This window comes from Lepisma saccharinum, chromosome 1 (assembly GCF_977018435.1).
Source record: "Lepisma saccharinum chromosome 1, izLepSacc3.1, whole genome shotgun sequence".
Taxonomy (NCBI): domain Eukaryota; kingdom Metazoa; phylum Arthropoda; class Insecta; order Zygentoma; family Lepismatidae; genus Lepisma; species Lepisma saccharinum.
Genome location: NC_139229.1, coordinates 127,530,958 through 127,558,050, shown reverse-complemented (window position 1 = coordinate 127,558,050; position 27,093 = coordinate 127,530,958). Strand labels below are relative to the sequence as shown.

Sequence of the window (27,093 nt, the reverse complement as noted above, 5' to 3'; positions counted from 1 at the left end):
CAAGGAGTTTTACGACCATTATACTCACTCACGTAAGTTTTTTATACTTTTTATACTGTGAATATATTTAGTGAGTAAATGCACAAATTTTCAAAATATACCATATCATTTTCTGAACTTGTAATCCACATCAATGGTTCTGATGAAAACCAGGAATTATATTAAATTTAACATTAGGTGATATCTGAGATGCTTCATTGCTTACCCATACACCATGGTATCCTTCACTGCTCTGATTGTTCAAGGTGTTTATTCATGTTCTGTTTAAGTCTAACTTGGTATGTTCAAGTTCTATTGAACAAAATGTTCAAGAAATATCACCTATGCAACTATTTACATTACAAACTACAAAGTTTAGCATATCTTGTGATGATTGTAAAGCAGTGGCAGATTAACAATCTACTTTCAGGAGAGTATGGTGGATGATTTTGTTTAGCTGTCATCTGCATCATATTGAACTTTAGATAGTAATTACTATTAATTGATGATTCACTGTCAACTTCTGATAGTCTTGGAAAGGAGTGATTCTTTTGGCTTCCGAGTTGTAGTGGAACGAGGAAACCAATTGAAAGCTTTGCCACCAATCTCCAAAGTGTTGGTCAGTTATTTTTACAATACAATTCATCTTCCTTCCAAATTCCAGCAGCTTATCCTTCAAAAGTTCTCCCTTCTGTTGCATGATAAGCTTACCCACCAGAAATGCAGTGCTAGGTAGGGAAGAAAAGAAGCTGTTCAGTCAGCAAAACAGGAAACTTTACGAGACCAACACAGCATATAAAGCAGGAAACTCAAAAATGCAGTAAACCATTTTAATCAGACTGGTCAATAGTATCAGACTTACTTGTGTGCAAGTTCTGGAAGTTTGCATGGATGGTCTAGTACATCTTCAAATCTTGCATAATCTCCATCGTATCTGGAACAAAACTTAGCAATACAGTCATATATTGGAAAAATGTAACACAAAAGATCATGGGCATCATCAGGAATGGTGATTGATAGAAAATGGATTACACCAGTGGTTCCCAAAGTGTGGACCGTGAAATCTTTCCATATTTCCACTGAAGTGACACTTACTTGTTAGATAATTATATAATTGTTTTAAATATGTGCTTATTTAGTACTTTTACACATAAAATGTTTCTGAATTTGAAATATGTGTTTATTTTCTTAAGGCAAGCAACTTAACAATACTAACTGAGCATTGCAAGTCTATCAGATAAAAATTATAGATACTAGAGTTTGGATTCCAATTAAAAATTAACTAGTAGACCTACATTAAAACGGTTACATCAAAATTTAGCAAGCATCGATTAACAGTGCCCGCCGGAAGTTTCAGTGGTTCAACGGACATTGCTGTGCGCCGTGTTGCCATGTTCCACGTACAGCTTTACTCTGCTGAATAAAAATATGTATAAAATCAGTTTCGCAATGTGAATTGACAATGATAATGCATTTTAAAAACAGATGCAAATACCTTCAGAAATAGACCAATATCATATTTGTAGGACTACACAATACTAAGAAAACGTTGTTAAAATTGTACAAAACTGTTTTTGACAAATTTTGAAAACCTTAAAATTAATGATTGTGTTTAAGACCTTTCTGCCTGCACCCCACTATAATTTCATAACGATTGGACAACCCATTTTTGATTTACAGAATTTCAAAGATCGTGATTGTTCGCATAACTAAAAAAAAAGATCCTTATTTGTTCTCACGACGATAAAAAATATAAGGCATACTTGAAAAAATTAGCATACATTAACGCAGAATTGAATAAGCTAAATTTTGATGTAACTCGTTTTAATGTAGGTCTACTGGTTAATTTTTAATTCGAGTCCAAACTCAAGTATCTATAATTTTTAATCCGACAGTACATTCTGACATGGGTGCTGTGGAAAAAGAACCCCTGGATTACATCATAATTTTAATAATTTTATATAAAAAAATTTAATCAATAATAATGATCATTATAAGCTATGAATAATTCAACATCAAATCAATGGACCATCTGCCACTAGCCCCTCCAATTTTGACCAAACTGCAGTAAGGCAACAAGCTGCTAAATCTTAATGACAATAGTTTTCCTAAATGATATTATCTACTGCTTACTATTTTCTTATTTAACACTACATTTTGAGAGAGAAACTTTTCTCGTGTTTTTATTGCAGTGGTGGTGATCAAACGTACAATGGACCTGCAAATTATGAGGCTCAGTGAATAAATAACGAGGCAGAGGTACACTGAAACCTTGATTTTATGTTTTTCAGAAAACGCAGGAAATGTAAAATCAAGGAAAATTTTATATTTTGTTCTATAGGGACCATGAGAATTAAATGTATAATGTCAGAAAGTGTAAAAACCAGAATTGTAAATTTGGGGTTCAACTGTACTTGCAAATAAAAATTACAACTAGCACTTAACTATTATTTTTTCCCTTTAGCTTCAGGCTTAAATAATCAAACATTCAGTTGTGTTAACATATTCAAGTAGTTTCACAAGCATGTGATTCTTCTCTCCTTCATGAAAACCAAACTTGCATATTAAGCACACCGGACAAAAAATTCATCACCCCTGCACAAAAGCAAGGTGGTTTCCTGATGCCCTTACAGATGGCATTGCAGAGGAGTGGTGTGGTGCATTGTGTCTGGACCAGTGCTGTGTGACTATAGCAATAACGTTTAATGCAGAAGACGTTGTTCAGTATGGGAATAATGTGTCAAGATGGGCAAAGCCAGGGATGTGTCGGAGTGGATAAAAGGGGCTATCACGTTTGGGTGTACTCATAGTCACACAGTGAGTGAAGTTGCCAGATTTGTTAGGGTATCGACGCGAACTGTCCAACGTGTGTACAAGAAATGGTGTACCACTGGTGGCAATGAAACATGGCGTGAGAACTGTGGCGGAAAAAGATCCTAACCCAGAGGGACGGAGACAAGTGTCATGTCTTGTGAATGACAATCGGTTTCAAAGCAGACAGGAATTGTTGCAGTCAATGAATGAAGGTCCATCCCAACCAATTTCCAAGCGAACATTGCGACGAGAACTTCATGCCATGGACATACGGAGTCGGGTATCTCGAAAGAGGCCTTTGCTCACAGTGACACAAAGTTGCATGTCTGACATAGGCCAGACAACACCGAACTTGGACAGTGGCAGACTGGAGGCATGTAATGTGGTCTGATGAATCGCGATTTTGCCTCTTTTCAAATGACGCAAGGTGTTGATTGCACCGACGGTCAAATGAGGTATTTCATCTAGTGTGTGGAGGGTGTAGTTCAGGCAGGGAGTGGTTCTGTGATGTTTTGGGGGTGTTTTTCTTACTATGCACTGGGCTCACTCATTCAGGTGACCATGAACATGAACCAGTATGTTTATTTGAACATTCTCGGTGATCAGGTGCTTCCCTGATGGCAACATCTTCATGATGAGCACGCTGTGGACACCCCCATTTACCAAGATGACAACTGCCGTGTTCACAGGGCAACACGCATATGCTGAGTGGTTTAATGAACACTCAGGCACCCTATCGCACCTCGCCTGGCCCGCTAAATCACCTGATCTTAACCCCAGAGAACATTTGTGTAACTATTTGGAACAGCGGCTGAAACGCCGAAATCAGCATCCTGGCAATTTGGAGACCTTGCCTGATATTCTGAACAGTGAGTGGTGTCAACTGGATGTGGAATATCTGCTGAACCTTGTGGACTCTTTACCTCACCGAATCGAAGTGGTTATCAGGGCCAGAGGTGGTGTTACTCGGTATTAAAGTGATGTTTCCAGGGAATGACTAATTTTTTGTCCGGTGAGCTTAATATCTAAAGCAATTGGGCCATTTAAAACAAATTTTGTCAAATTCTTAAGATTTTTAGTTCAATTTCTCAGCTCTAATCACAATCTAAACAAGTACATTTGCTGTTCTAGAATGAAACAAAGGTACAGTATTGCTCATTAAGGGTCAATATTTCAATGTTTAGTTAATCCTATTATTAACTGTTTGCCAGATAGAGGTAATTGTCACTCTTAACCAGCACCAGGTTTTTTAATGTGAAAGTGGGTGACGTAAGTTGCTTTCCAACTTCATGTTACATTATAACCAGAACCTTAATCACACATTGAAAATCCAGCCCTGAATCACACACACAAAAACACAGACTGCTTTGAACAATATGTCAGCATTTCTTTTCACCTGTTGAAAGCAAGAGAAAAAACGTTGCAACATTACCACAAAAAGTAATATAGTGCTTGTTCAAACATAAACTGTGTGTTGTTGATGGGGTAACAGTGACAATTTCTACAAGAGAATACCCAATACCTTTTTTGGTAGAAGAAAGTTTTGCCGTCAGCCTCGGCTAACTTAGCATTTCCAATGCTCTCTCCTCCACAAGAGAACCAATCATCCGGTGTTGGTTTATAAATGACATCTGCTTTGGTCATCACAGTTCTTAGCAAGACATCTTCACAATTTTCTATCAGAAACAATTCACGGGGATCGGCTGTGTCTCCAAGAACTGTTTGGTCTCCTCGACTAGAAGAAAAACAAAATTCAGAAAATTAACCCTTGAAGACGAAGCTGTATATTCTGTGCACAAAAATAATTATTTTCATATGATTATAATCATAGTTTTTCTTGTATGTACACATTGCTTGCATTGTAGACTTATTTTCTTGTAGTTTACAGTTATTACAAGCATAAGAAAACAGTTTTTCGTTGTGATGTTTCAGGAGAACACATATTCATTTTTATCTTGACTAAAGATACAGTTATAACAATGGTTAGCAATTTTTCAAAGAAAAATAATCCGTTATATAATGGATGTTGTCAATGTTACATTGTTGTAATATAGCAACCTAACTGTGAAAAGAAGCAGTCTGTTTTATTTCAGATAAAAAAAAATTATCATATTATCTTTTATTTAAAATTATGAATCACAAATATCAAGTAATTCAAAGTCATCATTGTTTTCACAAACTTTCTTGATGTTTTCTGTTACATTAAATTTTAAAGATGGTGGCTTACTCCATTTGTGAAAAAGAAAACTCCATACTGGATCTATGTTACCATTTTCATTATTTAATTTATTCCAGTGTTCTTCTGCAATGAACGAAGTTTCCCAGACATACAACTCTATGTTTCCTGTCAATCTTTTTAAAACCCTTCTCTTTTTAATCAAATGCTTCTCTTTGATGATGTGAGCTGACAGACCTGTTCTTGGGTTTAGATTTATAATGTCCAAATCATGATCGTGCCATCTTATTGCCATTTTCCTTGCTGTTTGTCCTACATACTGTTGTCCTGAAACGTCACAACGAAAAACTGTTTTCTTTTGCTTGTAATAACCATAAACTACAAGAAAATGATTATAATCAGTTACATTAACCTGGCATGATGTGGGGTATGCTAGAACATAAGGATGCACGCTGAGTAAAAAAATACCCTCAATCAAAATTTCTTCTTAAGTATAAATTTTAATTGTTTTAAAGCATGTTAATAGTAATATTCATTGATTAATCTAATTTCATTAATCTTGAACATTTGCATTGAATCCCACAACTGATAAATATGAGGAAAAAAAGAACATGTTGAAATATCAAACTGAAATGTATGAGCATGCGTTGGGTGAAATTTGTAGGCAGTGTTTCTATGGGTCTGAGTGGAACTAAGACACTAACAGCCGATTCAAGGTCCCGACACTCAGAAAGGTTCACTGCAAAGGCACCGAGGAGGGTGGCCTCAGACACTCATCGGAAGTGATCAAAAATATATTTCAAAATTGCCTGCCTGATTTTTATCCCTATGCACGTCCTTAACCTTTTGCCGCCCAAGGCCTTTTTCACATGTAAGCTCTCTGTCCCGAGCCGATTTTGAGCAAAATGCAGAGTTTCATTAAATGAGTGTAGATCGGAGGCTAATCGCCCTAGAGAGATGAGTGATATACTGTTTGTTGTACACGAAATGAACCAGAGATTCAGACTATATGATTTTTTTGCAAATTCGGCATATATGTGGTGGGGGGGGAGGGGGCTAACTCTCAAAATTCCAAAATTTCGGGGAAAAAAATTTTGTTCCCCCACCCTCCCCTCAAGCAAAAAGTACATGACAGTGTCAACATGCACATGGAAATGATCACTAACATGTAAGGGACACAAAACTATTTGCATTACTATCATATGACCAATGTAACTTGAGTTATACCCCCAAAAGGAATTGTCGGAACGCCACTGATTCAAGCTTCAAAATGCTTGCGGTACCTTGAAATGACTTTAGCTCTGAGACTATTTGCCCTGGAGATATGAACAATATACCATTGTACGCAGAATGAATAACAGATTCAGACGATACATAATTTATGCACATTCGGTGCACATATGGGGGGGGAAGGGGGGAAAATCTAATTTTTTTAAAATGGGGTTTCTCCCCCCCCCCCCGCCTCCCACAAAAATGATATGAAAAGTTCAAAATGCACGTAGAAATTATCGCAGACATGTAAGGAACACAAAAATATTTGCATTATAATCATATGACCAATGTATACCCCAAGTCCTCTAAGTATCACCAGTTCGGCATCTTTGACATAACCCCAGAGGAAGCCGACCGGAACCGTTTCTGGTTTCGAGCCACCACCTGTTTTTCGGCAAAGCGCTGTTGTCGCTTTTGCGTGCAGTGTTTAGACATCCATTCATTCACTGCGACGTTTTACTCCCACGGTCTTTATATTGTATTAAAAAAATTGCACAGTACAATAACACAACCTAGCAAAGATAAAGAATCGCACCCTCGCGTTCAGAAATCTCTAAAGAAACTGAATTAGCAACATCTCATTTAGTCCACGTGGAGTTGACGAGAGCTGTCATTTCTTGGACGGACGCTATTGGTGGAAAAGGTTTCAGGGGAGGAATACTGGACTCCACGTGGACCTGATATATGGTTGTAAGGGGGAAAACTGATCTTTCGGAACTTTCTTTGAAGTAAAGTGAGGTTTCTTTGGGGACGAGCACTATAACTTGAGTTGTACCCCCAAAAGGAATGGTCAGCACGCCACTGATTCAAGCTTCAAAATGCAGCAGTACCTTGAAATGACTTTAGCTCAGACTATTTGCCCTGGAGATATGAACGATATACTGTTGTACGCAGAATGAATCACAGATTCACAAGATATATAATTTATGCACATTCGGTGTATATATGGAGGGGGAAAGGGGGTAAATCCTCTGAAAATACTTTTTTTTTAAAAATGGGGTTCCCCCCACCCCCCCAAAAAAAGAATATAAAAAGTTCAAAATGCACATAGAAATTATCGCTGACATGTAAGGAACACAAAAATATTTGCATTATTATCATGTGACCAATGTAAGTTGAGTTGTACCCCCAAAAGGAATGGTCGCCACGCCACTGATTCAAGCTTCAAAATGCAGTTACATTGAAATGACTATAGCTCAGAAACTAAATGCCCCACAGATATGAAAGATATACCGTTGTATGCAGAATGAATCACAGATTCAGACGATATATAATTTATGCACATTCGGCATACATATGGAGGGGGAAAGGGGGAAATCCCCTCAAAAATTATTTTAAAAATTGTCACTTCACCCAAAAAATGTCCTTGCACTTGGGCACAAAACTACACCTACGCACAACATTCACGGACAAAAAGCTACAACGTAGTGAAAAATGAGCACCAATTCTTGCAGCTGCTTGAAATTCTATTTTTAGACAATGCTGGGTAACCCCTGTTGCCACTTGTGCTAAAAAAAACAAAGGTTTCCTTCAGCGTGCTTCGAAATTCTATTCTCACAATGCAGATTCAACAACCAGTCTTCCCCCCCCCCTCCCCCTGCTTGCGCCTCACGGAAAACTTTCATTTTGACATCGGATACTGATAAACAAGCTTCCTTCGAATGCACTTAGCAGGAGGGAGTGAAAAGCATTGCTTTAGAACAACAAAGCCGGTCTTCCTTTGTCGGCAAAAATTTGACGTTGAAAAGAGCCGCAAAAGAGAAGTACCTTTTCCCGCCTTTTCCCCTCCATTTTCATGAAGACAAAAAAAAATGCAAAAAAACATTTCTGTTAAATACATGTGTTAGGAACAATATAAAAAAATAAAATCGAAATTCTAGCCAAAAATAGAAAAGTTATAACGTAAAAACTACGACCTTGACACAGCATCTCTATCGAGACCCTTGGGACAGTGAGGGTTACATTTGGGTATCTCGTTCGAGATGCTTGGGCGGCAAAAGGTTAAAGGTTAAATAAATCTGAAAATGAAAGGTTTTTTTTGTTTTTTTACATATTATCCTAGCATCTCTCTTAGTAGCTTAAAGTGAATGCAAGAAGTCTCAAGCTTGATGTTACATTCCAACATTATGAGAACAAATCACAAGTTAAGGTGAAAGGAACAGAAACAATAGCTCAGAAAGTACATCGTGTATTAGGTGTATATGTGGAACACTTATTGCAGAAGAGACATAGGAAAGATGCACAGTTGTGTTAAATCTTGCTGGTTGCTATCTTATCAGACACCTTGTGGTGTACGGTCATTCAAAACATTTACAATTTCATTTGAAGTTAACTGAAGAGAAAGAGCAGTTTAGTCGTAGTCCACCTGGAGGTCGAGTGAGTTGAATGATCAACTCACAATCTTGCCACTGAATGCCCAGGCTTTGAATCATGACCTGCATGTGGGTGTAACCTTGCGATTAACCAAAAGTGGCACAGAAAATACAAAAAACAAGAAAAATACAAAACAGGTCAAGGCAGAGGCACACACGCAAATATATTCTGGGATAATATGTGAACAGTGGAACCCCAATTTTATGTTTTCAGTGGACCCTTAATAAAGAAACGTACAAAGCAGGAAAGCATAAGGGAGGGGTGGAACTCAAGTGTCTTTAAAAAAAACGACTACACAATCAACTTTTTAGGGGTATAGTGTATTAAAAATAATTTAACAATGGGAAAGAAGTAAGATTATGAATTACTAGAGGCACATATTTTTGGTAAATAAAAAATAAAAATTTTGGTACAAAAACAGAGTCGATTTCGGGTTCAAAAGTGGTAAATAAAATAAAATTTCGTTGTTATAGTGGTAAATAATTACATCAAAAGTACCACATAAAATTACATTTTGGTTTTAAAATTGCGAATATAACCAAAATTTGATTTAAAAACAGCACTTATTACACAAAATAAACTTATCCCTTCTAATAGCGTATCAATCCATAAGATTATATTTTATTTTAAAAGCCTCTCTGAATGCTTCATGTTGACTATGGCATTCACTTGTTTATCTCAGTTGTCTCAACCTCTGAGGCATGTAAATAATGCACAGTGTTGTGCTATGCAAACCTCATGAGGTATTCAGGAAATAGGAAGTTCCATCTGCCTATGGAGTCAGCGGTTTGCATAGCACAATTATGATAGCACATTTATGTAGTTACCAGAGTATTAAGTTTATTCCTGTGTAAAGGGGTCCATTTTTGCTTCTCAAATATTTACAGCAGAATTAATCAATTTTTGTGAATTGCATAACTCACAGGATACTTCAGAATTCAGAAAGTGTCGCGTCGGTATATAAACGGTAAATTTCGTGTTTAAGAGTATATTTTGCATTTTGCAGTTCATTTCACATTATTTCGTGAGAAAACAGGGTAGAAAAATGCACCTCACACCTTTCAGAAACATGAAAAATGAACATTACAGCATGTTATTTCATATTTCGTGTTTTCGTCAAAAACGAAATTCGCATGCCTCTATGAATTACTAAGGAAAAAAGCAAGACCTGCTGTGAAAATCAGTGGCAGATTAAGATTAACGTTACCGAGGGTAGGGGTGGTGGGTGACTGGTTCTAACTGCTGCCTATTAGGTTCAATTTATGCATCTGCTTGTGTGCAATCTCCATTTACTCTGTAAACTGGTAATTAGTTGCTAGTTTTAGAAATCTCCAGTAAATGGAGGGTGGGGTGATCCTTTAGAGCTGGACGTCAAGCATCATTATATACTGTAATCAAAGTGTCCTGGATTCAGTTCACAGTGGAGACATATGGAATGGTTCAGATCCAACTTTAAGTATATTAAGTATAAAGCGAACTCAAAACAAGCTTTGTCAAACTTACGCATTTTTAGACATCACAATAGGAGGATTGCTATCAGTGACACTCAGGATTTTCAAAAGGGGAAGGGGATGTATACTTTTTTTTAGTAGTCAGCCCTCATTTTGCCATTTTTTCCAGCCTTCTAAGTTTATTTTTTTTTAGGAATACTGGGCCTAGGAAAGGGAGTTATGGCTCCCATCAACCGCTCCCTCCTTGGGCATGCTACTAATTGTTATTTATGTCCATACAAATTGACGATTTATTGTTGGATTTAACAGTCTTGCAAGGACAAACACCCTCTCCACCAATAGTTTCCCCGCAAATAACCTGTTTTCTTTAACAACGCCATTTGTTTTCTCTCTCAGTCAACATTTAATATTGCGTGATTTATTTTCAGCACGTGAATGGTTCCAAAGAAAAGAAATGATTATATTATTCTTAGCACCGTGTGTATTTCCTTACTGCACTGCTCTAAGAGTTCAAGATACACAACAAGAACAAATTAGCTTGTCTTTTAACTACTCGATTTGTGTGTGGTGCTCGTGTTTCCTAATCGTCAAAGCAAAATCACCTTCAGAGACAAGATTCAAAACAATGCTGCATTTCTTTCCTTCACGATGGATACATTGCTTTGTAACCAGGACACCAAACATTGGAGCCAGCTGAACAAACCCCTCCCACCGGTGGCAGGGAGGGAGGGGGTGTGGAGACAAACAGGTGGTGGAGAAGAAGGTCCTCGGTGTCAAAAGTCTTATCAGAAGTGTGCTCAATCCCGGTTCACGTTGGATCATTGCTTTATGCTCTCCCATGCTGCCGAAGCTACGGAGGTACGAGCAAGATTTCCTTCACATATAAGGGCATTTAAAAAAAAGAGAGAGAAACAAGCTGAATCATGCAATTGTTCAGGAGCAACTTCTTAATTTTTGATGTCACAGGCAAGGAGAAGGGACGATCCCTTCACCCTTATGTTAATAGGTTAAAATGTCTCGTGCACTTCCACACAAGCAAGAAAATCGGAGCAAAAATACTTGTCACTTTTTAGTAATTACAAGATTAATGATGATACCACAGGTGACATGAAGAGGTCAACCCCACCCTCCCAGCAAACGAGATAAAGGTGAAGGTAAAGTTTACTTTTTACATGCCCTGAAGCAAAAATAGGGGATGTGGGAGATGATGTGATCAGCACCATGCTTCGGCTGCCTTTACCCCCACACTCATCCTTCGATCTCAGCCAATTTGGAGGTGATGTGATCAGCATCATGCTTGGGCAGCCTTTACACCCCCTACCCCCTGTTACCTATTTATTTATTTGAAGGTGGGTGAGCTCCAGATGCACTTTTTGCAGCTGCTTAGATCACCTACCCCAGGAAATCAAACCTGCGTCTCCATCGTGTCAATCAAGATACCGACTATGTGCACAAAATTTGACTCCTCCCAGAAAATATTGCCGTACCCCTTGTTTATCTCATTTTACTGGCCCCGTCACTGTACAACACACCGGTCATCCTCTTTTTCATTTCTCCTATGTACACACTCTGACAGGTTGAAACAACATAGGGATGACGTACGACTTAAGAGAGAGAGAAATGCGATATTTAAACACACAAGAGAAACAGGACATGACATAGAGTGGGATGAGGCTAAGCAGATAGGAAGGTACAAGAGAATGCTAGTGAGAAAATGGAAGGAGGACAAGGAAATAAAGAAAGGTGAAGAAGACACAATGAACTGGAATGGGGGACTGAAGTTAAACAAAGAATGGAAGAAGGTGTTAGAAGGAGTGGAAAGGACAAGAGAAAGAGGAGAGGAGAAGGAAGAAAAATTAAGGAAAAAGAGCTTGAGACAAAAAGTCCAACCACATTCTATATGGAAGTAAATATGTTTAGCCTTTTAGGTGCAAGTACAGTTGACAAGGGAAAGCCACCTGCTAGAAAGTTCCAGTACAACTTTCTAATAGTCTGGAGGGAGTAATGTTTGTGTATCTTGTTACATTTGTACTTGATACAGGTTTTTAATAAAATGAATTACTGGCTTGGTCAGCATATTTAGTTTTTTCGTAAGATCGAGGTGAACATCCTATTATTTAACAGTCTTTTGCCGGGACCTGGATGACTGAACGTATTACGGGGGAAAAATGTATAATGCGTGAACATAAAATCAGTGTTTCACTGTATTTGTACCTTGGCAGCAAGACTAACTGCTACCACAGTGCAATGAAGGTACATGAAAGTTTGTGGAGGTAGGGCCCACCATATTCTTGATCGCAACCATTGTGGTGGTGATGTAATAAGCACCACACTCAGGCAACTTTTACCCATTTCCCTATTTCATTAGAGGCTGGTAGAACTCCAGAGCTTCTTTATGGAGGGAAATTGTTCAAAAAAATTCTCATCGAGATCTCTAGCATGTATAAAAAGCATTTGGAATGTTAGCAATAATTAAACATCATAATAACATGCTTAATGCATGAATTGCAAGCAGGGTGTTCTCTTTTTCCAACTGATAGCAGATCAAATTTGAACATTAAATTTAATTATCATTATACTCATATTTGTAACATATTGTCAGAGATTATAATACTCACTCACTCTCTTTCTCTCTCTCTCTCTCGCACCCTGTGCGTGAGTGTGGGGGTATGCCTGCGTGTCTGTCCTAAGGAAAATGCATTAGCGATCTTGGAGTTCTATTTTCAGTCCCAATTTATTTTGGCAAAGCAAATTTAATGATTTCTCTAGGCAATTTTAAAATACATTTTCCGACTATTCTGTGGTCTGTTTCCTTTACTTTTCTCAAGGCTGACACAATAAATAAATAAACTACTGTATTTGAACTAGTCTTATGCTTCCGGTTCCGTCTCTTTCTCCTCACACCAATGATGCTACAAAGTTAGCGAAAATTTGAATTTTTCTACTGTCCGGTGAGTGTTTCCTTTTACCTTCTTTGATTTTTACTTAGCCCTTTTGCCCCTCCTTGCTTCTATCCATTATATATATATTGATGAAGGAATTGGGAGCATAAAAGTCGAAACATTAATTTGCCTCAAACATCGCTCAGAAGCTCGCAAGTTGAACGCTCATTCACCCCACATTCCACCGGATGCAGAGCCGAGCAACAAGAATTTTCCACTCGGCTCTGCACAGTCAGCAAGGCAACGGCCCTCGCCAGCGGTGAGTGCACCTCCACTATAAATTTCCATCTGCATCCAGGGATACCCCAGGTGCACAGTGGAGGTGCAAAGTCCACCAACCTATGACTCAAATCCAATGTATAAAACCGCTGGAGACAGTAAATCGATCTCTCACTTCGCTCCAATATCACCACCAAACTGATTGACGAGAAGAGGACGACGGCCTGCTGAGAGATCGCGACACTACGAGGCGGCAACAAGCGAGAAGTCCATAAGCAGTCCGGATTAAGCCAACCGAAGAATCTGCAAGAATAAAACAAGTCGCCGAATTGCCTGCCGTCTCTTATCGTCATCTTCGATCTCTCCAGCGGACACCTGTCACCGTCGCCGATGCCAGAAGCCGAGGGCCAGACCAACAGCAAGGGGTGAGTAGCGTTCAACAACACAGGCTCCCAACAATCGTTCATCAGCCTCCTTAAGGGTAGAGGTGGTTAGCCAAGTCAAACTTAAGACCTATTGTATTTATCTGAGCTACGTCCCGGCGTGACTCGATCCCGTACCTTACCCGACGTCACGCTACATGGTGGAGATGCCGGGGATCGAACCCGGGGCCTTTCACAGGAAAAAACCCTCAAGAAGTTGAGCAGTTTTTTGAAAAGTTCGATAGCATTGCGGGCGCTTTGGCGTGGGAGGAAAATAAAAAATGCGAAATGTTGCCATTGTTCCTCGCAGACATAGCGCTCACATTTTTGAACGATCTCAAGAAGCAGCCAAACTTCAACACCCTCACCTTTCCGCAAATCAAGAAAGAATTAATTTTATTATTTAAAGGCAGTCATTTAGTCAGCATGCCTATCCAAATTTTATTAGAGACAAAGCAGGAAATTAACCAACCCATTCATGTTTACGTAATTCGTAAGAAAAATCTCGTCCTTCAATTCTTCCCGCAAGCGACGAACCCTCAAATCCTTTCCTATGTTGTGTCGGGACTTCGATCTAAACACATCGCTGCGATAGGAGACAAAGAGTTCACCGACACAAGTTCTCTTATTCCACATCTGCAGAATCAAGAAAGGCAAGACATGCTGATTCAAGCTAGACGCAATGAGGAACAAAGTGCAGCGATGAAACTGATAGATGCCGCTAAGTACATGCACTCCATTTACGCAACAGGCTCCCCTCAGTTTCCCAGCTGCACGCAACCACAGGTCAGCAACACACATCCTTTCCCCACACCTCAGCCTGCTTCGTCATTTGTGATGTATTCCCCCCCTACCACCCTCCCGCAGATCTCTCAAGCTCCATACAACTTTCTTCCGCAGCAATCTTATCAAGCAACACCAGCTCTCCCGACCAACTCCTGGCAGGTCCAAACCACGCCCACAGCCCCTCCTTCCCTCCCCTCCAGTCAAGCTCCACACACGCAGTCCGCTAGTTCTACCAGCGCGGCCGTTTCCCAGTCTTGCAACGCAATTTTGCCATCTGGCGGTTCAACAGCGAACCAACTAGATTCAGTCACAAATCAATTGCAAACCTTAACATTAGAAAATAAATTTGAAGCGTTGTGTCACACTGTACAGAACCTGGCGGACCAAATACAATCAAATAACAGTCATCAACTTCAGACCCGGCCTACTTTTTACGGCCAGGGGAATGGCAATCGCAGAGGTTCTACTCGCGGCATGAGACGTAATTTCAGATCTCGAGGTGGAAATAATAATTCAGTCGGGGGGCGACAAAATTCACAGTTTTCGCAATGCCAGATTTGTTTCCGTTCAAATCACTCTACCAGGGACTGTTTTTATAACCCAAACAATGAAAACAAGGGCGATTTAAACTGAAAAACAGTGTGAATCGATGGGACGGATCCACACGCAAGACAAAATTTGACACAGTTCCTATCCTTGAAAAAAACAACCTATTCTTCATTCAAGCTCATGTAAATAATAACCCCCTAGAAATTATGATTGACAACGCAAGCCAGATTAGTATTTGTCCTCAGCATTTAATTCAACCCAATGCAAAGAAAATTCAAATGCACAGCATTATTAAAGGCGTCACTGGCAACAGACTTCCTATCTCAGAAATTGTAATACTCCCCCTTCACATAGGAAGATATAGGTACTCCCACCCGTTTAGAGTTGTGCAATCCAAAGAATTACCTCCTCTCCTTGGCAATGACTTCTTGAAGACACAAAATTGTGACATTTCACTTAGTACTAACCTGTTAACTCTTAGACGCTTAGGCCATATTCCGAACTATAACCTTCCCACAAAATCACACACCTACACCATCCCTGATGTAATTTTTTCTAAACTACACCCTACTAGCAACCAACACAGTTTAGTAACAATCCCAGAAAATGTAACCCTAAAACCTAGAACCCGAACATATGTTCCAGTTTCCATCACTCCCCCCCTCCCCCACAATATCCTACTCACACCCGCTCAGGAAACACTCCTTACATACAATATCCTCATACCCCATGCTCTCCTTAACACTTCTTCCCCTCTGTTACTAATTCATAACCCCTCAGAGAAACCAGTCACACTCAAATCCAACACCCCACTTGGCCAAGCAACCCCATGTGACATTCTAGCAGACATGACAGACACATCCAACACTGATATGACTACCACTACATACGCATGCACAGAAGACAATACAGACAAAACACGACTGAAGGAAAGTCAGCAAAAATTTGACCCATCTTGCATCAGTACTAACCCTGACTTATCAGAGGCAGACAAACAAAAAATCATAAAGTTAGTATTTGATTATGCTGATGTTTTAGCCTGGAAAGGCGATAAACTCACCACAACCCCAATTTATGAGTACGACATTGACATTGGTGACAATCAACCTCCCTATATGAGACAATACCCAATCCCTTTGAATCTTAAGAGAGCAAATGAAAATTGAGCTTAACAAGCTCTTACAAGATGGCATCATTCGCAGGTCAGAAGGTAGTCCATTCCGACACCCAGTTCTCTTAGTGCGCAAGCGAGACAATTCGTTCCGTGTGGTGTCTGACCTTCGGGCACTGAATAAAATTATTCAGCCCTCTTCTCTCCCAACACCTAACATTGATAACATTTTAGCAGATATGGCAGGCAAGAAATATTACACAACCCTTGACCTTAAGTCGGCATTTTTTCAGGTAAAATTAACAGAAAGGTCAAAGAAAATGACCTCATTTGCAATTAGTAATTGTGGAAATTATGAGTATGAAGTACTGCCAATGGGATTGAAGACAAGTAGTCAGGTCATGAACAATGTAATGTCTATGGCTCTATCTGGCATAGATAGTTTCGAGATATCTGCATATACGGATGACATAATTTGCTACACAAACTCAGTTGACACAATGCTACAAGTTTTACATAAAGTCTTTGCTAAATTACGTGCAGCCAATTTGAAACTAGGGCCAAATAAATGTAAATTTTGCTTTGAAGAAATTCCAGTCTTAGGCCATCTTGTGTCGCAAAAGGGATTTAAAATTTCTGATCACATCCTGCGTGCAATCAAAGAATTCCCTCCACCTAAATCTAAGAAGAATTTGAAATCTTTCCTAGGCATATGCAATTTCATCAGACGCTATGTACAAGGGTTTGCGGAACCCGCAGAATGTTTGTTCAAATTACTCAAAAAGAAAGTAAACTTTCATTGGCATGAAGAGCATCAGAAAAGCTTTGAGGCATTAAAAGACAAAATTATTTCCGCACCCATTCTTAGACCTTATGACCCAAAGCAAACTTCATGCGTATACATCGATGCATCCTACCAGGGTATGGGTGGTTGTCTTATGCAGAAGGATACTGATGGAATACTGCATCCGATAGCCTTCTGCAGCAGACACCTTTTCTCTTGAAATTGCAGCTGCCTTTTATGTCCTAAAATCATTCAAATTCTTCTTAATCAACACACCCTTTATAGTTTTCACAGATAACCATGCATTGTCTTACCTTAGAACAACAAAACAGTTGTCCGGGGTCCTTGCTCGAAGATCACTCTTCTTCCAAGAGTTCGACTTCCAAATCCACCATATCCCATCATCACAGAATGGTATTGCTGATGCATTATCGAGGAATCCTGTAGACCCAGCCCCTTCCTTGCCCAACAACACAGCACAAGACACTTCCCTTGACACAGACGAGGAGGACATACTAAATCAAGTCTTCGTGTTACAATCCGATGACTTTGACATAGGTACGGCACATAGAGAGGACCCATACTTACAAGCATTAATCAAAATTCATGAAAACCACCCAGATGCTGATCACAAATTAGAGAAAACCGCCTACTCATTTGTTCTTGACAACGAAATCCTTTATAGGAACACTAAATTTTCACCAGGCTATAGAAGACAGTTATGTATTCCCCAAAAACTAAGAAAAGAAGTGTTTCAATTAATTCACAGTAACAAAATGATGGCCGCACATCAAGGTGCTGCTAAAACATACTCCCATCTCTCTTTACGCTACTATTGGCCTAATCTAAAGAAATATGTGTACGCTGCAGTACGCAAATGCACTGAATGTCAAGTAGCAAAAAGAGCTCACGGAGCCGTACAACATACACTGCAAACGAGCCCACCCGCTAGTCATCCCTTTAGCCAAATACATATTGACGTGTGTGGACCACTGACTTCAACCTCTGACACAGGACACAAATATTTTCTATCCGTTGTTGACAATTGTACCAGATTTGCCATAACTACAACCCTCCCCAACCATGATGCCAACTCAATAGCTAATGCTCTTGTCTCCCATGTTTTTCTCATTTCTGGTCTTCCAGAGACGATTATGCTTGACAGGAGCTCCCCGAACTGTAGCAAATTAATACAGGAATTATCCAAAATTACTGGTGTCACATTAAAATTTGTTGATACTGCTGCCAACTTCAGAAATGGTGTAGTCGAATCATCTTTTCACTACTTGAAATCCACCATGAAAACTTATGTGGTACAAAAACAAGGTAAATGGCATGAACTTTTGGCTAGCGCGACCCATGCCCACAATGTAAGTACACATCTTGGCATGAACAACTCCCCCTATTTTTTGCAATTTGGACAACACCCTAGGTTAATTGCAGATGCTGTTCTCCCTACTAATCCCAACACCACTATCCACTCTAATGAACAGAGAATGGAACAACTCCAAGCCGCTCGAGAACTAGCACACAAACATTTAGCAAAGCGATTTGAGCAGCAAAAACAATGTGCCGACAAAAAGACACAACAAACAACCTACTCCCCTGGACAATTAGTGTATATTTTGGACACTACCCCTCATCCCCACGTACCCAAGGCATTTTCCTCCTCCTACAAATTTCAAGGGAAAATAATTTCACAAAACGACGCCAATTCCTATTTGGTGGAATACACCGATGGTCGTGGCAAACTGAAAACCGATGCTATCACGATTCACCGTTTGAAACCAAGGCACCTTGACTCGGACGAGTCTGTCACTTAAATATTCAATTTTTCTATTTTTTTCACCGTTGCACAGTCCATTCACACCTTATAAATATTCTTTTCGCACCCACATGTCAATATAATACTTGTATTTTCGCAATTTTTTTTTTTTGTCTCGCAACGCGATTTTTTTCACCAAGCCGCATACAACAACGAGCACATGTAAAAAACGGAAGTTCCGCCATTTTGATTCACATAGTACCCTCTTCTTCCTGTTCCCTCCTCCTCAATACTGTACACATAAAAGAGTCGGGAATTAACTTTCAAAGCAAGTTCGAAGACTGAAATAAACTTTTAATATTCCACAAAGTAATAATAATAAAGAAGTAGAAAGTAAAAACGGCCAATCAGGAACGTAGTCTCTCAACTGACTACTGGTTGAGTACGTGAATTTTCGACAACGCGATTTTTTCTGTCTACAGCAAGCAGATTGTACAAAAAAAAAAAAACTCGCACAAGTATATGCGCATGCGCGACCTACCCGTAGACGAATCTCGCACAGCTGGCGATGTAGCAATCGTAATGGTAATAAAATACAAACAAATAAAAAAAAAAATGCAGAAGTTTATATTATAAACTATTCAGTCTCGAGAATCTCTTGCATTACAATTTGTTATTCCTTCTCTTTTATAATTTTTCATTAGTGATCTTTTACCTTTTTATTTGAGTAGCTTACTCGGAAAACAATTTTTTTTTCATCACAAATCTCATGCTTAATACATGATATTTTTTTTTATGCAAACTCAGTTTTAAAATTGTATCTTTGTCCCTTTCAGGGTTCACTACCGACAATGGCAGTAATGTTACTACTTTCCCTTTTTTCCCTCATTTTTTCGGTCACCACGGCGACTGAACATGTGAAAATCATCTCGGGAATTTATCTGAAAGAACTACCAGGAACCATCCCTTATCATTATACCATCCCCATCTACTATAATGTGAAATTACAAATGCCTAACCCCAACACTTCCCATCAACACTACATAATGCCATGTGCAACAAAGGTGAAGAAGATTCCAACCAATGTAAACTTGCGGTCTAACTCCAAAATTTTCATTCACATTTTTTTTCACACCTTTCCCTCTTCACAAGACCCACTCCCAACACTTACGTAGTTAGACAAAAACGTGCACTCCTTGGCTTTATCAGTAGCATTGCTAACTATTGCTGTGATTTTGCCACTACTAAGCAACTAGAACCCCTATTCCAAAATGCTCATGAAGTAAAACAAACAATATCTAACATTAAATTACAACTGCAAGCTAATCATATTTTCTATCAAAATTTAACTGGTGAAATTCACTCTTTCCAACATCAGATTGAGGATGTTTTTACTGAATATGCTAACCACTCTGATAGTTTGGCTAGAAATCAGGAAGCATTCATTAACAAACTCAAAAATTTAACAATCAAAGATGCGCATCAAGCACAGGCATATCTCATCGAATTTATGACCCTAACCTTCCAGCTTAGCCAAATGTTCACCCTTTTTGAATATGAGAACACCGTTAACAATTGTAAACATAATTTTCTCTCTGAACATGTTGTATCTAAAACAACACTGCACCGAGACTTGAAAAAGATTCAAAAAAAATATTCTTCCTACTGGATTTGATATAGCGATTCTTCTCACCCTTATTGACATGTATTATCAGATACCACTGTCCCAATGCAGAATTTCTGCTGATGCTGTCAATATTGAGTTGAAGGTTGTAACGTGTAGCAGTTCCACGTTACAAATGTGTATATAAACTTAATATTTTTCTTTGTTTGGTACTTAAAAATTTTGTGTGATAATGGTTAATTACCAAGAAAAGTGGAACCCACCTCGTATATAGACTATACATCCTGATGTTAAATATAAGTTCAAAGAGTTTGTTTCTTTCTGCCAGCAAGCTGAACTGGAATTTCATTATCAGTGACAACAATGCGAGAAAGCAATCGCTATTGTGTAGAAGCCAGGCAGACTCAACTTTATGTAAACGTTGAAACCGGGGAAAAGACGAAAGATTAGGCTGTCTTCCCCACGCTATATCTGTCGTGTCCCTTGGCGGACAATAATTTAACTAATATCATATTAATCCCTGTTTCTTTTACTGCAAGACGGTGTAATCAGAATTTACTTTTAACTCACTTTTAATTATCATATTATTGCTACCACTAAAAAAGCCATGCGCCTTCTCGGTCTTCTATACAGATTTAGCGAAATTCAAAACCCATCATCTCTTGCTTTATTCTTTAAATCTTTCATCTCGCCCATCCTTGAATACTGTTCCCCAATTTGGGCAATGGCCTCAAAAACCAATCTCACCAGAATAGATTCTGTTCTCAGTTTCTTTCTTGCAATTGTTCGCCATAGAATACCTTCCTTTCGACATGTATCCAAATCAGACACCATGGCTGCTCTGAATATTCACACTCCATCCTTTCGTCGTGATCTAGCTGACATGAAATTTTTATACAAAATAATAAATGGCAAAATCAGAACAGATCTCCTAATCAGTAAATTCTCACTTAGGGTACCCCAAAAGCTAACGCGCAACCTGCAACTCTTCCACAACCCAACCACTAGGCTATCCCTTGTACAACGCTCCTTGTTTTACAGGCTCCCAGAAATCTACAACAAACTTCCCCTGAATGTAGATATATTCCTTCCAGAACGTAACTTTTGTATATTACTGACGAAGAACATGTAAATCTATCCCATCTTGTTATTGTTTTTTATCTTTTGTTATTATTTGTTTCTACTTTATGTTGTTTCAGTGTAAAATGGCCAAATAGACTGTATCTGAAACTCTGAGTAAGTAAATAAATAAATAAATAGTTACGTTAAGGTAAACGAAAGTTATGCCCGCGCAAGACAAAACCTGTATTTAAAAAAAAAAAATTGCTTAACATTTTAACGTTGTAAACTTTCTTTCTTTTCTTTGTTGTCTTTTCGTGCGGCCGTTGCAGGGAGAGAGGGGAGTTGGAAGAAGCCATACTCCCTAGTCAAATTAAATGCTGAGTGTAACAATTAAAATTATATTGCCTATTTAATATTCACAAAAGGTTAAAAATAGTAATTTTTACATGTAGCTAATTATGTTCCTCCTTGATATTTTATTAATATGTATTTTATTGTAATGTAAAATTGATGTTAAGATAAAAGTTGGTAAATCCTTCACGGCACCGAGAAATGCTATATAAGCAGCGAAGCTCGGTGGCCCGTGGCCTTTTGTATTCGAACTCCAGATAAATACGGAACTCGTATTACCGTCTTTTCTTTTCACACCCGTATTTCTGCGCTTACTTCCACGTCGCTACTAGGAATTAGTTTATTCTGGATTATCGTTAGGACAATTACCTAGCTCTTCTGGTCAGAAGGCTTATGTTCTCTCGGTTCTATGCTCCTGGTCAGGAGATATAATTGAGAGGATTGTGATTGTCGTAGGATACACCAGAATTCGGGATCGGTCGATAGACTGTTGGTAGTCAACGTTTGTGTCCCTGGTCAGGGAACACCTTTTCTTATTCTGTGGTCACGGATTAATTTTCAGTTCTCTGGTCAGAGGCTGAAAAGAGAAAAGGAAGTTGGGTACTTAACTGAATATCGACAGAACCTAGTGGGAAAAAGGATTGTCGATTGCTTATAGAATCTTGGTCAAGATCTATAAGTACATTGAGAACCTTTGACCTAGAATTACGAGGGACCTTACATCGAGGATTGAAGAAGCCGGAATAACCCGAACCTTGAGCCGAGGAGTCTCAAGCCCCGAAGGGATACTGAGTGTGAAGCCGAGGCTCAATAGACCCATCGAACCAAGTACGATCCAGGGCGGATCCTTACAAGGTGCCTATCACTTCCACTCAGAAGAAATATAAACTTTATTTAGCAATCCCTGTCCCCTTTTCATATCAAAATTTAACATGCGTAGTGTCGCATAATCCATCGTATATCGCCATCGATGATACTCATAATGTTGTCACCATTAGTGGTACAGACCTTGAAAATTGTCAGGTCCATACACAGAAATTGTGCCTTCTGCCTTCTCACACAGGACGACAAGATGGGCTCAATTTCTGTTTTTCCAAATTCATTCAAGCAACAACCGTGGCTGATACGATGAATGTGTGTACCTACACATGTCACGAATCCCACCTCACTGATGTGGTCAAATTAGATTTAAATGTTTATGCAATAATTAATCCTCGTCCTACCATCACCTTTTTTTACGCTAATGGCTCCACTTTACATTATAATCTTACCACTTTTCACGAACCCGGTGCAGTATTGTTACACGTGGCTTGCCGTACAGATGTACTCATCACCCCCGATATCAAAATTCATGCTATCTTTCCTTGTGGTTTCGATCATTCAACAATCCACCGAACCATTCATATCCTTCCTGCTGCCTGGACCAACAATCCCAATTTTCTACTAGACACCCATTATAAAATTTCCCCCCTTGTGAATGCAACGGCTCTTTATCATAAACAATGAACATTTCATATCCCTCACCTTAACCTCTCCCAATATAAAGTTCTTGACATCCCTCCCATAACTCCCCTTTACAGACATGCGGATTTTCCTATCATTATAATTTTTGGCTGGCTCACATGTCTTACTCTAGGTGTCATATACCAATTTAAACTTCTCCACATTCCCCTTTTCCTATGTTTTACTTCTAAGGCTCGTGCACTTACCCCTCATGACCTTGTAAAATCTCCTGCACATACAACCTCCTATCTCTTCTTAATTTTCATAGCTCTGCTGCTTCTCTGTATTTGCATTACCCACATGTACTTACGTCTAAAACGTCACACTTCTTGCTGTTCATGTTGTCACCGGCGAACCCCATCTCCTCCTAAGACATGTTCCGTCCCTATTATTAGTCCTCCTATTTCCGTAGCTGCTACATCTCAACATCCCGCACATTCCCCACCACCCCCTCCCACTCTTCGTCAACTTACAACTCCCACTCGCTCAGCTCCTCCTCTTCCCACACATATCACCTTCGATGATGGCTACTGTCTACCCACCCCTGTCATTTCACTTATGTCACCTTCGACTCCAACCTTTACTCTTCCGCACTTACGCGAACACCTTTTATTATAACTTCCCCTTCCCTACGCTTGTCGGCTCCCCCTTGCACAACGTCACCATCTGGCCATACTACACTCACGGCGTTCTCAAGCATCTCTTCGGCAGTTCCGCATACAGCCAGTCACCCAGCAGTCGGTCAGCGAGGAATCATCATGGCGCAGCAGTCTTCCTGGAGCAGCTGTACAAGCAGCCAGCCGGCCAGTGGACATCATGCAGACATCATGCAGCCAACCAGCCAGGAGACCTCCTATTGCAGCAGACATCATGCAGCCAGCCAGCCAGCAGATATCTTATTTCAGCTCATCATGCAGCCCGCCAGTCGGCCAGTGGACATCATGCAGACACCATGCAGCCAGCCAACCAGCTGACATCTTATTGCAGACATCATGCAGTCCTCATGCGGCTCATCATGCAGACATCATGCAGCCAGCAGGCATCCTATTGCAGCCAGCCAGACACCATGCAGACATCATGTAGCCAGCCAGCCAGGAGACCTCCTATTGCAGCAGACATCATGATGCAGACATCATGCAGCCAGCCAGCCAGGAGCCTTCCTATTGCAGCAGACATCATGCAGCCGGCCAGCCAGCAGATATCTTATTGCAGCAGACATCAGCAGCCAGCCAGACACCATGCCACCATCCTGCAGCAAGCACATAAACATGTAGCCAGCAGAACACAGGCAGCCTGCAGCTCAGCATACCACCAGTGGTCAGCATTCCAGCTGAACATGCAGCCAGACCCGTGCAGTACAGCTATACCGACAGCTCCAAATTTTTTTTTTCCACATTATTATATACAGGGTTTTTATTTTTCTTTACTCAATGTACTTTCAATTATTCTTTCAAAATACACTCTCCATAACCATCTCTACTCTGCTTCGTAACCACTCACAGTGGATACATCTTGACCAGGGGAATGATGAAGGAATTGGGAGCATAAAAGTCGAAACATTAATTTGCCTCAAACATCGCTCAGAAGCTCGCAAGTTGAACGCTCATTCACCCCACATTCCACCGGATGCAGAGCCGAGCAACAAGAATTTTCCACTCGGCTCTGCACAGTCAGCAAGGCAACGGCCCTCGCCAGCGGTGAGTGCACCTCCACTATAAATTTCCATCTGCATCCAGGGATACCCCAGGTGCACAGTGGAGGTGCAAAGTCCACCAACCTATGACTCAAATCCAATGTATAAAACCGCTGGAGACAGTAAATCGATCTCTCACTTCGCTCCAATATCACCACCAAACTGATCGACGAGAAGAGGACGACGGCCTGCTGAGAGATCGCGACACTACGAGGCGGCAACAAGTGAGAAGTCCATAAGCAGTCCGGATTAAGCCAACCGAAGAATCTGCAAGAATAAAACAAGTCGCCGAATTGCCTGCCGTCTCTTATCGTCATCTTCGATCTCTCCAGCGGACACCTGTCACCGTCGCCGACGCCAGAAGCCGAGGGCCAGACCAACAGCAAGGGGTGAGTAGCGTTCAACAACACAGGCTCCCAACAATCCTTCATCAGCCTCCTTAAGGGTAGAGGTGGTTAGCCAAGTCAAACTTAAGACCTATTGTATTTATCTGAGCTACGTCCCGGCGTGACTCAATCCCGTACCTTACCCGACGTCACGCTACAATATATAAATATAATTAATTTAAGGTGTGGATTTTACTTTTGTCATTTCACATACTCAGACTAGAAATACATCTACAAGCATGTCACAAATGTTACAACATCTAGTAATCTACGAAAAATAGTTAATTTTGTAAGAATTTCAAGAAATCAACTTCAAGATATCTATCTTATCTTGCAATAATCTTCCGCCTGTCAGATAGATTGTTCTGCAACGGACACTAACCAAGTGAACAGACTGAGAGAATTTTGTTTTATTTTCAACGCAGCTCTCTTTTCTTTTCCTTCCTCGATAAAAATAAAAGCTAACTGTGAAAAACTTGTCTCAGGGCATTAATAAAATACATATAAATTCAGTGGCATTTAGATTAATAAAAGCTGAAATTTTTCATGCCTACAGAGAAAAATTAAAGCAGAATTCACGCATAATTCCTGGAGTGAATAATTCATGCGTAATTCCAGGAATTCCTGGTGAGTAGCCCCCTGAAGACACATTATATTACATACCAGAACCAATTAGCATGGAAGATCTTCTTGCGTTGCTTGTTCTCGTACATGTACATCACTTGACAGAAAAACAGTTTTGAAGAGTCATCCGAGCTACTTGACTGCACTATGATCCAATTGTTGTTCTCGATTTCTTCTTCTCCTACAAGTGCTTTCCTGCATACAAAAATACATAATAATTAGGACTGAACCAGTGGTATCGATATCAGAAAGTATAGGTTGGAATTTTATCAGTGATACTTATCGAGAATCTGAAAATATTGCATGGTCTGCAAAAATGACATGTGACCAGGTCTGAATATCCTGGCGATTATGTAAACTGCATAATTTTCTCTCTTTTCTTTCAACAGAATTCTGGAAAGAAATTCATTTTATGATTAAATGATAGCCTCATGTGAAAGTATGAATATTTTAAAGCAAAAACTCTGGTAGTATACATGTACCAAATATATGATATAACATACATACAAACAAAAATACGTTAGAGCATTCAAATTGGTCTACTTACGCAAGTGAGTATGTATTCTTACGTGGACGACGTTTCGGAAGCTTTACTGCTTCCTTCCTCAGTTTGTCGTTTTCAGCTCGGAATATCAAGCCATGTCAGAGAAGTGTCATGTAAGGATACTGGGTAAAAGGATCGGGTTAAAAACGCTTCATAGTGCTTGACCTATACAGAATTAAAACCACTTTGCTAAAAACCCCTTAAAACTCACAATAAAACATGTAAAACCACCGCTACGGTAAACTGGAGTGGCCGTTGAGAGCCTAAACTCCCTGTCAAGGTGAAGCGAGCTGGCAGATGGCACCGTGCAGCGGAGTGGTACTTCCCCTCCCACGATAGATCCCTCCCCTCTCTTTTTCTTCCCCTCGTCACCAATCCAAGGAAAATTCCCGTTCCACCTCGGCTGCTTTCCTTACTTCCGATGTGACATGGAAGCCCATCGGGGCCCTTTTATTATTCAAATTGTCCCACTTTTTAAAAAAGCTAATCCATACGTCATCTAAATTGCCCTCGTCCCGGTTCAGTTTATTTCTGTGTCCCGCGCATATCAATGCCGTTTCGTACACGTTCCTATCCAATTTACTGTTACTTTTTTTGACAACCTCTCTTTTCATTATTCTATGCCCACTGTTTATTATATGCTCTGCAAGCCCCGTTTTCGGA

The 27,093-nt window shown here is 39.8% G+C and overlaps 1 protein-coding gene across 1 annotated transcript in view; it reads right to left on the bottom strand.

Moving 5' to 3' along the window:
* The window catches only part of LOC146000963 (DNA (cytosine-5)-methyltransferase 1.S-like), a 126,812-nt gene that overhangs the window by 62,673 nt on the left and 37,046 nt on the right, over positions 1-27,093 (bottom strand). The window contains exons 11-13 of the mRNA XM_083138410.1: positions 25,926-26,081; positions 4,316-4,528; positions 842-913 (exon numbers count right to left, since the gene is read on the bottom strand). Coding sequence (XP_082994536.1) covers positions 842-913; positions 4,316-4,528; positions 25,926-26,081 — 441 coding nt within the window. The remainder of the gene's footprint in view (positions 1-841; positions 914-4,315; positions 4,529-25,925; positions 26,082-27,093) is intronic.